The 15,134-nt window shown below is 46.4% G+C and overlaps 1 protein-coding gene across 1 annotated transcript in view; it reads right to left on the reverse strand.

Annotated features, from left to right (window-relative positions):
• LOC135573810 (relaxin receptor 2-like) overlaps positions 1 to 15,134 on the reverse strand; it is a 217,333-nt gene that overhangs the window by 85,649 nt on the left and 116,550 nt on the right. The window contains exons 10-13 of the mRNA XM_065023998.1: positions 13,870 to 13,941; positions 13,343 to 13,414; positions 10,863 to 10,934; positions 4,397 to 4,468 (exon numbers count right to left, since the gene is read on the reverse strand). Coding sequence (XP_064880070.1) covers positions 4,397 to 4,468; positions 10,863 to 10,934; positions 13,343 to 13,414; positions 13,870 to 13,941 — 288 coding nt within the window. The remainder of the gene's footprint in view (positions 1 to 4,396; positions 4,469 to 10,862; positions 10,935 to 13,342; positions 13,415 to 13,869; positions 13,942 to 15,134) is intronic.

Genomic DNA, 15,134 nt, shown 5'->3' on the forward strand with positions numbered 1-15,134 from the left:
TAGGAGGAGAGGAGAGGAAGGGATGGGGGATAGGAGGAGAGGAGAGGAAGGGATGGGGATAGGAGGAGAGGAGAGGAAGGGGTGGGGATAGGAGGAGAGGAGAGGAAGGGATGGGGGATAAGAGGAGAGGAGAGGAAGGGATGGGGATAGGAGGAGAGGAGAGGAAGGGGTGGGGATAGGAGGAGAGGAGAGGAAGGGGTGGGGATAGGAGGAGAGAGAGAGGAAGGGGTGGGGGATAGGAGGAGAGGAGAGGAAGGGATGGGGATAAGAGGAGAGGAGAGGAAGGGGTGGGGATAGGAGGAGAGGAGAGGAAGGGGTGGGGGATAGGAGGAGAGGAGAGGAAGGGATGGGGATAGGAGAGAGAGGAGAGGATGGGGAAGGGATGGGGATAGGAGGGAGGAGAGAGAAGGGGGATGGGGATAGGAGGAGAGGAGAGGAAGGGGTGGGGGGGAGAGGAGAGGAAGGGGTGGGGGATAGGAGGAGAGGAGGGAAGGGGTGGTGGATAGGAGGAGAGGAGAGGAAGGGATGGGGATAGGAGGAGAGGAGAGGAAGGGATGGGGATAGGAGGAGAGGAGAGGAAGGGATGGGGATAGGAGAGAGAGAGAGAAGGGATGGGGATAGGAGGAGAGGAGAGGAAGGGGTGGGGATAAGAGGAGAGGAGAGGAAGGGATGGGGATAGGAGGAGAGGAGAGGAAGGGGTGGTGGATAAGAGTAGAGGAGAGGAAGGGGTGGTGGATAAGAGTAGAGGAGAGGAAGGGGTGGGGATAAGAGGAGAGGAGAGAGGAAGGGATGGGGATAGGAGGAGAGGAGAGGAAGGGGCGGGGATAGGAGGAGAGGAGAGGAAGGGGTGGGGGATAAGAGAGGAAGGGGTTAAGGGGGAAGGGGTGGGATAAGAGAGGAAGGGGTGGGGGATAAGAGAGGGTGTGGTGGGGGATAAGAGGAGAGGAAGGGGTGGGGGATAAGAGGAGAGGAGAGGAAGGAAAGGGGATAAGAGAGGAAGGGTGGGGGATAAGAGAGGAAGGGGTGGGGGATAAGAGAGGAAGGGGTGGGGGATAAGAGAGGAAGGGGTGGGGGATAAGAGAGGGTGGGGTGGGGGATAAGAGCAGAGGAAGGGGTGGGGGATAAGAGAGGAAGGGGTGGGGGATAAGAGAGGAAGGGGTGGGGGATAAGAGAGGGTGGGGTGGTGGATAAGAGGAGAGGGTGGGGTGGGGGATAGGAGGAGAGCAGAGGAAGGATGGGGAGGAGGAGGGGATAAGAGGAGAGGAGAGGAAGGAAAGGGATAAGAGAGGAAGGGGTGGGGGATAAGAGAGGAAGGGGTGGGGGGGATAAGAGAGGAAGGGGTGGGGGATAAGAGAGGAAGGGGTGGGGGATAAGAGAGGGTGGGGTAGGGGATAGGAGGAGAGCAGAGGAGAGGAGGGGAGAGCAGAGGAGAGGAGGGGAGAGGAGAGCAGAGGAGAGGGAGGGGAGAGGAGAGCAGGGGAGAGGAGGGGAGAGGAGAGCAGGGGAGAGGAGGGAGAGGAGAGCAGAGGAGAGGAGGGGAGAGGAGAGCAGAGGGAGAGGAGGGAGAGGAGAGCAGAGGAGAGGAGGGGGAGAGGGGGAGGGAGAGCAGAGGAGAGGAGAGGAGAGGAGGGGAGAGGAGAGCAGGGGAGAGGAGGGGAGAGGAGAGCAGAGGAGAGGAGGGGAGAGGAGAGCAGGGGAGAGGAGGGGGAGGGAGAGCAGAGGAGAGGAGGGAGAGGAGAGCAGAGGAGAGGAGAGCAGAGGAGAGCAGAGGAGAGAGGGAGAGGGAGAGCAGAGGAGAGGAGAGGAGAGAGAGAGCAGAGGAGAGGAGGGGAGAGGAGAGCAGAGGAGAGGAGGGGAGAGGAGGGGAGAGGAGAGCAGAGGAGGGGAGAGGAGAGCAGAGGAGAGGAGGGGAAAGGAGAGCAGAGGAGAGGAGGGGAGAGGAGAGCAGAGGAGAGGCGGGGAGAGGAGAGCAGAGGAGAGCAGAGGAGAGGAGAGGAGAGGAGACGAGGAGAGGAGAGATTATTGCTTCTCTAACTCACTCTCTCTTCCCTTTTCTTTCCTCTGTGTGTTGTCAGGTGTTTAATGAGTAACTGACCTGTAATTTGGATAATGGAAACTGCAAAAAGTGATATACAGGACATATAGTATAGAATGTGATGAACCTATAGTATAGAATGTGATATACAGGACATATAGTATAGAATGTGATATACAGGACATATAGTATAGAATGTGATATACAGGACATATAGTATAGAATGTGATATACAGGACATATAGTATAGAATGTGATATACAGGACATATAGTATAGAATGTGATATACAGGACATATAGTCTAGAATGTGATATACAGGACATATAGTATAGAATGGGATGAACATATAGTATAGAATGTGATATACAGGACATATAGTATAGAATGTGATGAAGATATAGTATAGAATGTGATGAACAGGACATATAGTATAGAATGTGATATACAGGACATATAGTATAGAATGTGATATACAGGACATATAGTCTAGAATGTGATATACAGGACATATAGTATAGAATGGGATGAACATATAGTATAGAATGTGATATACAGGACATATAGTATAGAATGTGATGAAGATATAGTATAGAATGTGATGAACAGGACATATAGTATAGAATGTGATATACAGGACATATAGTATAGAATGTGACATAGAGGACATATAGTATAGAATGTGACAGAGGACATATAGTATAGAATGTGACAGAGGACATATAGTATAGAATGTGACAGAGGACATATAGTATAGAATGTGACAGAGAGGACATATAGTATAGAATGTGACAGAGGACATATAGTATAGAATGTGACAGAGAGGACATATAGTATAGAATGTGACAGAGGACATATAGTATAGAATGTGACATAGAGGACATATAGTATAGAATGTGACAGAGGACATATAGTATAGAATGTGATATACAGGACATATAGTATAGAATGTGATGAACATATAGTATAGAATGTGACAGAGGACATATAGTATAGAATGTGACATAGAGGACATATAGTATAGAATGTGATATAGAGGACATATAGTATAGAATGTGATATACAGGACATATAGTATAGAATGTGATGAACATATAGTATAGAATGTGATATACAGGACATATAGTATAGAATGTGATGTACAGGACATATAGTATAGAATGTGATGTACAGGATATATAGTATAGAATGTGATATACAGGACATATAGTATAGAATGTGATGAAGATATAGTATAGAATGTGATATACAGGACATATAGTATAGAATGTGATATACAGGACAAATAGTATAGAATGTGATGAAGATATAGTATAGAATGTGATGAACAGGACATATAGTATAGAATGTGATATACAGGACATATAGTATAGAATGTGATATACAGGACATATGGTATAGAATGTGATATACAGGACATATGGTATAGAATGTGATGAAGATATAGTATAGAATGTGATGAACAGGACATATAGTATAGAATGTGATATACAGGACATATAGTATAGAATGTGATATACAGGACATATAGTATAGAATGTGATATACAGGACATGTAGTATAGAATGTGATATACAGGACATATAGTAAGAATGTGATATACAGGACATATAGTATAGAATGTGACATAGAGGACATATAGTATAGAATGTGATATACAGGACATGTAGTATAGAATGTGATATACAGGACATGTAGTATAGAATGTGATGAACATATAGTATAGAATGTGACATAGAGGACATATAGTATAGAATGTGACAGAGGACATACGGTATAGAATGTGACATACAGGACCTATAGTATAGAATGTGATGAACATATAGTATAGAATGTGATATACAGGACATATAGTATAGAATGTGATATACAGGACATATAGTATAGAATGTGATGAAGATATAGTATAGAATGTGATGAACAGGACATATAGTATAGAATGTGATATACAGGACATATAGTATAGAATGTGATGAAGATATAGTATAGAATGTGATGAACAGGACATATGGTATAGAATGTGATATACAGGACATATAGTATAGAATGTGATATACAGGACATATAGTATAGAATGTGATATACAGGACATATAGTATAGAATGTGATATACAGGACATATAGTATAGAATGTGATATACAGGACATATAGTATAGAATGTGATGAACATATAGTATAGAATGTGATATACAGGACATATGGTATAGAATGTGATATACAGGACATGTAGTATAGAATGTGATATACAGGACATGTAGTATAGAATGTGATATACAGGACATATAGTATAGAATGTGATATACAGGACATGTAGTATAGAATGTGATGAACATATTGTATAGAATGTGAATGTGTACATACATGTGTGAGAGGTTTCCCATGGGTAGAAACATCTTGGTCTGGATGTTTGGAATCTCAATACCCTCCAGACCCCTACAGAAAAGACAACATGGTACTGGTAGGTAATGGTAGTGTACTGTACTGGTAGGTAATGGTAGTGTACGGTACTGGTAGGTAATGGTAGTGTACTGTACTGGTAGGTAATGGTAGTGTACTGTACTGGTAGGTAATGGTAGTGTACTGTACTGGTAGGTAATGGTAGTGTAATGTATTGGTAGGTAATGGTAGTGTACTGTACTGGTAGGTAATGGTAGTGTACGGTACTGGTAGGTAATGGTAGTGTACTGTACTGGTATGTTCTGGTAGTGTACGGTACTGGTAGGTAATGGTAGTGTACGGTACTGGTAGGCAATGGTAGTGTACTGTACTGGTAGGTAATGGTAGTGTACGGTACTGGTAGGTAATGGTAGTGTACTGTACTGGTAGGTAATGGTAGTGTACTGTACTGGTAGGTAATGGTAGTGTACTGTACTGGTAGGTAATGGTAGTGTACGGTACTGGTATGTTCTGGTAGTGTACGGTACTGGTAGGTAATGGTAGTGTACTGTACTGGTAGGTAATGGTAGTGTACTGTACTGGTAGGTAATGGTAGTGTACGGTACTGGTAGGTAATGGTAGTGTACTGTACTGGTAGGTAATGGTAGTGTACGGTACTGGTAGGTAATGGTAGTGTACTGTACTGGTAGGTAATGGTAGTGTACGGTAATGGTAGGTAATGGTAGTGTACGGTACTGGTAGATAATGGTAGTGTACTGTACTGGTAGGTAATGGTAGTGTACTGTACTGGTAGGTAATGGTAGTGTACGGTACTGGTAGGTAATGGTAGTGTACTGTACTGGTAGGTAATGGTAGTGTACTGTACTGGTAGGTAATGGTAGTGTACTGTACTGGTATGTTCTGGTAGTGTACGGTACTGGTAGGTAATGGTAGTGTACTGTACTGGTAGGTAATGGTAGTGTACTGTACTGGTAGGTAATGGTAGTGTACGGTACTGGTAGGTAATGGTAGTGTACGGTACTGGTAGGTAATGGTAGTGTACGGTACTGGTAGGTAATGGTAGTGTACTGTACTGGTAGGTAATGGTAGTGTACGGTACTGGTAGGTAATGGTAGTGTACGGTACTGGTAGGTAATGGTAGTGTACTGTACTGGTATGTTCTGGTAGTGTACGGTACTGGTAGGTAATGGTAGTGTATGGTACTGGTATGTTCTGGTAGTGTACGGTACTGGTATGTTCTGGTAGTGTACGGTACTGGTAGGTAATGGTAGTGTACGGTACTGGTAGTGTACGGTACTGGTAGGTAATGGTAGTGTACTGTACTGGTAGGTAATGGTAGTGTACGGTACTGGTAGGTAATGGTAGTGTATGGTACTGGTAGGTAATGGTAGTGTACTGTACTGGTAGGTAATGGTAGTGTACTGTACTGGTATGTAATGGTAGTGTACGGTACTGGTATGTTCTGGTAGTGTACTGTACTGGTAGGTAATGGTAGTGTACTGTACTGGTAGGTAATGGTAGTGTACTGTACTGGTAGGTAATGGTAGTGTACGGTACTGGTAGGTAATGGCAGTGTACTGTACTGGTAGGTAATGGTAGTGTACGGTAATGGCAGGTAATGGTAGTGTACTGTACTGGTAGGTAATGGTAGTGTACGGTACTGGTAGGTAATGGTAGTGTACTGTACTGGTAGGTAATGGTAGTGTATGGTACTGGTAGGTAATGGTAGTGTACTGTACTGGTAGGTAATGGTAGTGTACGGTACTGGTAGGTAATGGTAGTGTACTGTACTGGTAGGTAATGGTAGTGTATGGTACTGGTAGGTAATGGTAGTGTACGATACTGGTAGGTAGTGGTAGTGTACTGTACTGGTAGGTAATGGTAGTGTACGGTACTGGTAGGTAATTGTAGTGTATGGTACTGGTATGTTCTGGTAGTGTACGGTACTGGTAGGTAATGGTAGTGTATGGTACTGGTATGTTCTGGTAGTGTACGGTACTGGTAGGTAATGGTAGTGTACTGTACTGGTAGGTAATGGTAGTGTACTGTACTGGTAGGTAATGGTAGTGTACGGTACTGGTAGGTAATGGTAGTGTACTGTACTGGTAGGTAATGGTAGTGTACGGTAATGGCAGGTAATGGTAGTGTACTGTACTGGTAGGTAATGGTAGTGTACGGTACTGGTAGGTAATGGTAGTGTACTGTACTGGTAGGTAATGGTAGTGTATGGTACTGGTAGGTAATGGTAGTGTACTGTACTGGTAGGTAATGGTAGTGTACGGTACTGGTAGGTAATGGTAGTGTACTGTACTGGTAGGTAATGATAGTGTATGGTACTGGTAGGTAATGGTAGTGTACGGTACTGGTAGGTAGTGGTAGTGTACTGTACTGGTAGGTAATGGTAGTGTACGGTACTGGTAGGTAATTGTAGTGTATGGTACTGGTATGTTCTGGTAGTGTACGGTACTGGTAGGTAATGGTAGTGTACGGTACTGGTAGGTATTGGTAGTGTACGGTACTGGTAGGTAATGGTAGTGTACTGTACTGGTAGGTAATGGTAGTGTACTGTACTAGTAGGTAATGGTAGTGTACTGTACTGGTAGGTAATGGTAGTGTACGGTACTGGTAGGTAATGGTAGTGTACTGTACTGGTAGGTAATGGTAGTGTACGGTACTGGTAGGTAATGGTAGTGTATGGTACTGGTAGGTAATGGTAGTGTACGGTACTGGTAGGTAATGGTAGTGTACTGTACTGGTATGTAATGGTAGTGTACGGTACTGGTATGTTCTGGTAGTGTACTGTACTGGTAGGTAATGGTAGTGTACTGTACTGGTAGGTAATGGTAGTGTACTGTACTGGTAGGTAATGGTAGTGTACGGTACTGGTAGGTAATGGTAGTGTACTGTACTGGTAGGTAATGGTAGTGTACGGTAATGGCAGGTAATGGTAGTGTACTGTACTGGTAGGTAATGGTAGTGTACGGTACTGGTAGGTAATGGTAGTGTACTGTACTGGTAGGTAATGGTAGTGTATGGTACTGGTAGGTAATGGTAGTGTACTGTACTGGTAGGTAATGGTAGTGTACGGTACTGGTAGGTAATGGTAGTGTAATGTACTGGTAGGTAATGGTAGTGTATGGTACTGGAAGGTAATGGTAGTGTACGATACTGGTAGGTAGTGGTAGTGTACTGTACTGGTAGGTAATGGTAGTGTACGGTACTGGTAGGTAATTGTAGTGTATGGTACTGGTATGTTCTGGTAGTGTACGGTACTGGTAGGTAATGGTAGTGTATGGTACTGGTATGTTCTGGTAGTGTACGGTACTGGTAGGTAATGGTAGTGTACTGTACTGGTAGGTAATGGTAGTGTACTGTACTGGTAGGTAATGGTAGTGTACGGTACTGGTAGGTAATGGTAGTGTACTGTACTGGTAGGTAATGGTAGTGTACGGTAATGGCAGGTAATGGTAGTGTACTGTACTGGTAGGTAATGGTAGTGTACGGTACTGGTAGGTAATGGTAGTGTACTGTACTGGTAGGTAATGGTAGTGTATGGTACTGGTAGGTAATGGTAGTGTACTGTACTGGTAGGTAATGGTAGTGTACGGTACTGGTAGGTAATGGTAGTGTACTGTACTGGTAGGTAATGGTAGTGTACGGTACTGGTAGGTAATGGTAGTGTATGGTACTGGTAGGTAATGGTAGTGTACTGTACTGGTAGGTAATGGTAGTGTACTGTACTGGTATGTAATGGTAGTGTACGGTACTGGTATGTTCTGGTAGTGTACTGTACTGGTAGGTAATGGTAGTGTACTGTACTGGTAGGTAATGGTAGTGTACTGTACTGGTAGGTAATGGTAGTGTGGTACTGGTAGGTAATGGTAGTGTACTGTACTGGTAGGTAATGGTAGTGTACGGTAATGGCAGGTAATGGTAGTGTACTGTACTGGTAGGTAATGGTAGTGTACGGTACTGGTAGGTAATGGTAGTGTACTGTACTGGTAGGTAATGGTAGTGTATGGTACTGGTAGGTAATGGTAGTGTACTGTACTGGTAGGTAATGGTAGTGTACGGTACTGGTAGGTAATGGTAGTGTACTGTACTGGTAGGTAATGGTAGTGTATGGTACTGGTAGGTAATGGTAGTGTACGATACTGGTAGGTAGTGGTAGTGTACTGTACTGGTAGGTAATGGTAGTGTACGGTACTGGTAGGTAATTGTAGTGTATGGTACTGGTATGTTCTGGTAGTGTACGGTACTGGTAGGTAATGGTAGTGTATGGTACTGGTATGTTCTGGTAGTGTACGGTACTGGTAGGTAATGGTAGTGTACTGTACTGGTAGGTAATGGTAGTGTACTGTACTGGTAGGTAATGGTAGTGTACGGTACTGGTAGGTAATGGTAGTGTACTGTACTGGTAGGTAATGGTAGTGTACTGTACTGGTAGGTAATGGTAGTGTACGGTACTGGTAGGTAATGGTAGTGTACTGTACTGGTAGGTAATGGTAGTGTATGGTACTGGTAGGTAATGGTAGTGTACGGTACTGGTAGGTAGTGGTAGTGTACTGTACTGGTAGGTAATGGTAGTGTACGGTACTGGTAGGTAATTGTAGTGTATGGTACTGGTATGTTCTGGTAGTGTACGGTACTGGTAGGTAATGGTAGTGTACGGTACTGGCAGGTATTGGTAGTGTACGGTACTGGTAGGTAATGGTAGTGTACTGTACTGGTAGGTAATGGTAGTGTACTGTACTAGTAGGTAATGGTAGTGTACTGTACTGGTAGGTAATGGTAGTGTACTGTACTGGTAGGTAATGGTAGTGTACGGTACTGGTATGTTCTGGTAGTGTACGGTACTGGTATGTCCTGGTAGTGTACGGTACTGGTAGGTAATGGTAGTGTACTGTAATGGTAGGTAATGTACTGGTAGGTAATGGCCTGGTAGGTAATGGTAGTGTACTGTACTGGTAGGTAATGGTAGTGTACTGTACTGGTAGGTAATGGTAGTGTACGGTACTGGTATGTTCTGGTAGTGTACGGTACTGGTATGTCCTGGTAGTGTACTGTAATGGTAGGTAATGGTAGTGTACTGTACTGGTAGGTAATGTACTGGTAGGTAATGGCCTGGTAGGTAATGGTAGTGTACTGTACTGGTAGGTAATGGTAGTGTACTGTACTGGTAGGTAATGTACTGTTAGGTAATGGTAGTGTACGGTACTGGTATGCAATGTACTGGTAGGTAATGGTAGTGTACGGTAATAGTAGGAATGTACTGGTAGGTAATGGTAGGTAATGTAGTGGTAGGTAATTGGTAGTGTACTGTACTGTACTGGTATGTAATGTACTGGTAGGTAATGGTAGTGTACTGTACTGGTAGGTAATGTATTGGTAGGTAATGGTAGTGTACTGTACTGGTAGGTATTGGTAGTGTCCTGGTAAGTAATGGTAGTGTACGGTACTGGTAGGTAATTGTAGTGTATGGTACTGGTATGTTCTGGTAGTGTACGGTACTGGTAGGTAATGGTAGTGTACGGTACTGGTAGGTATTGGTAGTGTACGGTACTGGTAGGTAATGGTAGTGTACTGTACTGGTAGGTAATGGTAGTGTACTGTACTAGTAGGTAATGGTAGTGTACTGTACTGGTAGGTAATGGTAGTGTACTGTACTGGTAGGTAATGGTAGTGTACGGTACTGGTATGTTCTGGTAGTGTACGGTACTGGTATGTCCTGGTAGTGTACGGTACTGGTAGGTATTGGTAGTGTACTGTAATGGTAGGTAATGGCCTGGTAGGTAATGGTAGTATACTGTACTGGTAGGTAATGGTAGTGTACTGTACTGGTAGGTAATGGTAGTGTACGGTACTGGTATGTTCTGGTAGTGTACGGTACTGGTATGTCCTGGTAGTGTACTGTAATGGTAGGTAATGGTAGTGTACTGTACTGGTTGGTAATGTACTGGTAGGTATTGGCCTGGTAGGTAATGGTAGTGTACTGTACTGGTAGGTAATGGTAGTGTACTGTACTGGTAGGTAATGTACTGTTAGGTAATGGTAGTGTACGGTACTGGTATGCAATGTACTGGTAGGTAATGGTAGTGTACGGTAATAGTAGGAATGTACTGGTAGGTAATGTTAGGTAATGTAGTGGTAGGTAATTGGTAGTGTACTGTACTGTACTGGTAGGTAATGTACTGGTAGGTAATTGGTAGTGTACTGTACTGTACTGGTAGGTAATGTACTGGTAGGTAATGGTAGTGTACTGTACTGGTAGGTAATGTGTTGGTAGGTAATGGTAGTGTACTGTACTGGTAGGTATTGGTAGTGTCCTGGTAAGTAATGGTAGTGTACTGTGCTGGTAGGTGATGTACTGGTAGGTACTGGTAGTGTACTGTACTGATAGGCTAGGCTATACGGTATGTGTTTCACTCACAGGGACTGGAGCTGGGTCAGGTCGTCAAAGTGACCCGGGTAGATGTGGAACAAAGGATTATGGGATATGTTCCTGTGACAACACGTAAGAAACAAGTAAACAAGTGATTCTGTCTGACAAGCAAACAGACAGACCTGTATGGTTTTCCCTGGCTGTGAGAATGAAACTAACTGACTGTTATTTTCTCAGCAGAGGAGAAGGCTCCGCAGGGCTAGTGAAGAAAATGTTGCCAGGGCTAGTGGAGAAGATGTTGCCAGGGCTAGTGGAGAAGATGTTGCCAGGGCTAGTGGAGAAGATGTTGCCAGGGCTAGTGGAGAAGATGTTGCCAGGGCTAGTGGAGAAGATGTTGCCAGGGCTGGTGGATAAGATGTTGCCAGGGCTAGTGGAGAAGATGTTGCCAGGGCTAGTGGAGAAGATGTTGCCAGGGCTGGTCGATAAGATGTTGCCAGGGCTAGTGGAGAAGATGTTGCCAGGGCTAGTGGAGAAGATGTTGCCAGGGCTAGTGGAGAAGATGTTGCCAGGGCTAGTGGAGAAGATGTTGCCAGGGCTAGTGGAGAAGATGTTGCCAGGGCTAGTGGAGAAGATGTTGCCAGGGCTAGTGGAGAAGATGTTGCCAGGGCTGGTGGATAAGATGTTGCCAGGGCTAGTGGAGAAGATGTTGCCAGGGCTAGTGGAGAAGATGTTGCCAGGGCTGGTCGATAAGATGTTGCCAGGGCTAGTGGAGAAGATGTTGCCAGGGCTAGTGGAGAAGATGTTGCCAGGGCTAGTGGAGAAGATGTTGCCAGGGGTAGTGGAGAAGATGTTGCCAGGGCTAGTGGAGAAGATGTTGCCAGGGAGGGGGGGGTGGAGATGTTGCCAGGACTAGTGGAAAAGATGTTGCCAGGCCTAGTGGAGAGAATGTTGCCATGGCTAGTGGAGAAGATGTTGCCAGGGCTAGTGGAGAAGATGTTGCCAGGGCTAGTGGAGAAGATGTTGCCAGGGCTAGTGGAGAAGATGTTGCCAGGGCTAGTGGAGAAGATGTTGCCAGGGCTAGTGGAGAAGATGTTGCCAGGGCTGGTGGATAAGATGTTGCCAGGGCTAGTGGAGAAGATGTTGCCAGGGCTAGTGGAGAAGATGTTGCCAGGGCTGGTCGATAAGATGTTGCCAGGGCTAGTGGAGAAGATGTTGCCAGGCCTAGTGGAGAAGATGTTGCCAGGGCTAGTGGAGAAGATGTTGCCAGGGCTAGTGGAGAAGATGTTGCCAGGGCTAGTGGAGAAGATGTTGCCAGGGCTAGTGGAGAAGATGTTGCCAGGGCTAGTGGAGAAGATGTTGCCAGGGAGGGGGGGGTGGAGATGTTGCCAGGACTAGTGGAGAAGATGTTGCCAGGGCTAGTGGAGAAGATGTTGCCAGGGCTAGTGGAGAAGATGTTGCAAGGGCTGGTGGAGAAGATGTTGCCAGGGCTGTACTTGTACTCCCAGTGTCTGTAGTTACGGAACCGTTACAGAATGTAGACACCACAAATGGAAGCATCAGGGAGTTTTGTCCTTTTCTTCCTTTTTCTCCTTTTTTGTTGGTGACGTCGAGTTCAGGTGTCGCTGTCGAAGCAATCGGGGATGCCTCAGCTGGCTCGTCAGGCTTCCATGCCTCAGCTGGCTCGAAAGCCTCGTTTTGCTCGGCCAGCTCCCACGCCATGCTTCGGACGGCTCTCCAGGCACCCACGCCAAGCCTCGGACCGCTCGACAGGAACCCACGCCATGCCTGGGACCGCCTGCCAGGCACAAACGCCATGCCTGGGACCTTCTCGCCCGGCTCCCACGCCATGCCTCGCTCCGGATTCCACGCCATGCCTTGCTCCGGCTCCAACGCCATGCCTCGCTCCGGCTCCCACGCCAATCCTCGCTCTTGTACCTACGCCATGCCTCGTCCAGATCCCATGCCATGCCCCGCCTCAGCCCGCCAGGCACCCTCGCCGCGCCTCAGTCCGCCAGCCACCCTCGCCTCAGCCCGCCAGGCTCCCTCGCCTCGCCTCAGCCCGCCAGGCTCCCTCGCCTCGCCCGGCTCCCCAGGCTCCCTCGCCTCGCCCGGCTCCCCAGGCTCCCTCGCCTCACCCGGGACCTTCTCCCCAGGCTCCCTCGCCTCGCCCGGCTCCCCAGGCTCCCTTGCCTCGCCTGGCTCCCCAGGCTCCCTCGCCCGGCTCCCCAGGCTCCCTTGCCTCGCCCTGCTCCCCAGGCTCCCTCGCCTCGCCTGGCTGCCAGGTGTATCGCGTTTCCAGTCTGTGATGTCCAACAATGTATTTATGAGCAATATTTTTATTTGACATTTATAATCGTTTTGCTCAAATATCTTGGGGGGCCGCCAGTTGAGGAACCCTGCACTATATACTGCACTAGTTTTGACCAAAGTTGTCCCAAATAGCACCCTACTCTCTATATAGTGCACTAGTTTCGACCAGAGACCAAAGGGAATAGTGTACCATTTTGGGACACAGATTTGTGACTCACAATTTGACGAGGGACTTTAAGCTTTTAAAGGTGTTTTTGGGGAGCTCCTTAATCCGGTTGTTGGACAGGTCTCTAAAAAACAGGGAGAGTAGGAAGAGAGCCACGGGAGAGAGAGGAGGAGGGGGCGAGGGAGAGAGAGAGAGAGAGAGAGAGAGAGAAGAGGGTGAGAGAGAGAGAGACAGAGAGACAGAGAGAGAAAACCAGATTCAAATAAACGAAAGGTGAAATTGGATGAAATAGCAGAAATCCCCCCTACACTTCTCCCTCCTTGCAGCGGTTTACTATTTAATTTCAATAGTACACGTTTCAAGCTACTGAGGTTCATCCATTGAGAATGTATCATTTTTCTAATTTTATAAAAGACTGACATGTCAGAGTATCAGACGTGCATCCCAAGTGAGCCCTTTTCCGTATATAGTGCACTATATTTTAACAATAGAGGCCCATAGAGCTCAACAGTAGCACACTACAAAGAGAACAGGCGTCCATTTGGGACGACCCAGAATGAGGGAGTGATTTGTACTCACAGCTCCTCCAGCAGCACCAGAGTCTGAAAAGAGCGAACAGGAAGACCATGAATCCTGTTGTTCATCAGGAGGCTAACGGGGAAAGAGAGAATTACTATGGTTTAGTGGTTTCAACTACTTATCACACACACACACACACACACACACACACACACACACACACACACACACACACACACACACACACACACACACACACACACACACACACACACACACACACACACACACAGTGAGTGAGTGTCTGAGTCACACCAACCAAATTAAAAACTTCCAGACAGTCCCCCAGGCACAGAGAGGCAGAAACACCACGTATCACATCTCCCCCCCACTACTTATCACACCTCCCCTCACTACTTATCACACCTCCCCTCACTACTTATCACACCTCCCCTCACTACTTATCACACCTCCCCTCACTACTTATCACATCTCCCCACTACTTATCACATCTCCCCTCACTACTTATCACACACCTCCCCTCACTACTTATCACACCTCCCCCTCACTACTTATCACACCTCCCCTCACTACTTATCACACCTCCCCCTCACTACTTATCACACCTCCCCCTCACTACTTACTCACTTATCACCTCACTACTTATCCCCCCCACTACTTATCACATACTACTTATCACACCTCCCCACTACTTATCACATCTCCCCTCACTACTTACATCTCCCCCACTCACTACTAATCACACCTCCCTCACTACTTATCACACCTCCCCTCACTACTTATCACACCTCCCCTCACTACTTATCACATCTCCCCCACTACTTATCACACCTCCCCACTACTTGTCACACCTCCCCTCACTACTTATCACATCTCCCCCACTACTTATCACACCTCCCCCTCACTACTTATCACATCTCCCCTCACTACTTATCACATCTCCCCTCACTACTTATCACATCTCCCCTCACTACTTATCACATCTCCCCTCACTACTAATCACACCTCCCCCTACTACTTATCACACCTCCCCTCACTACTTATCACATCTCCCCTCACTACTTATCACATCTCCCTTATCACACCTCACTACTTATCACATCTCCCCTCACATCTCCCCCTCACTACTAATCACACCTCCCCTCACTACTTATCACACCTCCCTCACTACTTATCACACCTCCCCTCACTCCCTCACTACTAATCACACCTCCCCTCACTACTTATTACACCTCCCCTCACTACTTATCACACCTCCCCTCACTACTTATCACACCTCCCCTCACTACTTATCACACCTCCCC

This window comes from Oncorhynchus nerka, linkage group LG10 (genome assembly GCF_034236695.1).
Source record: "Oncorhynchus nerka isolate Pitt River linkage group LG10, Oner_Uvic_2.0, whole genome shotgun sequence".
NCBI lineage: Eukaryota > Metazoa > Chordata > Actinopteri > Salmoniformes > Salmonidae > Oncorhynchus > Oncorhynchus nerka.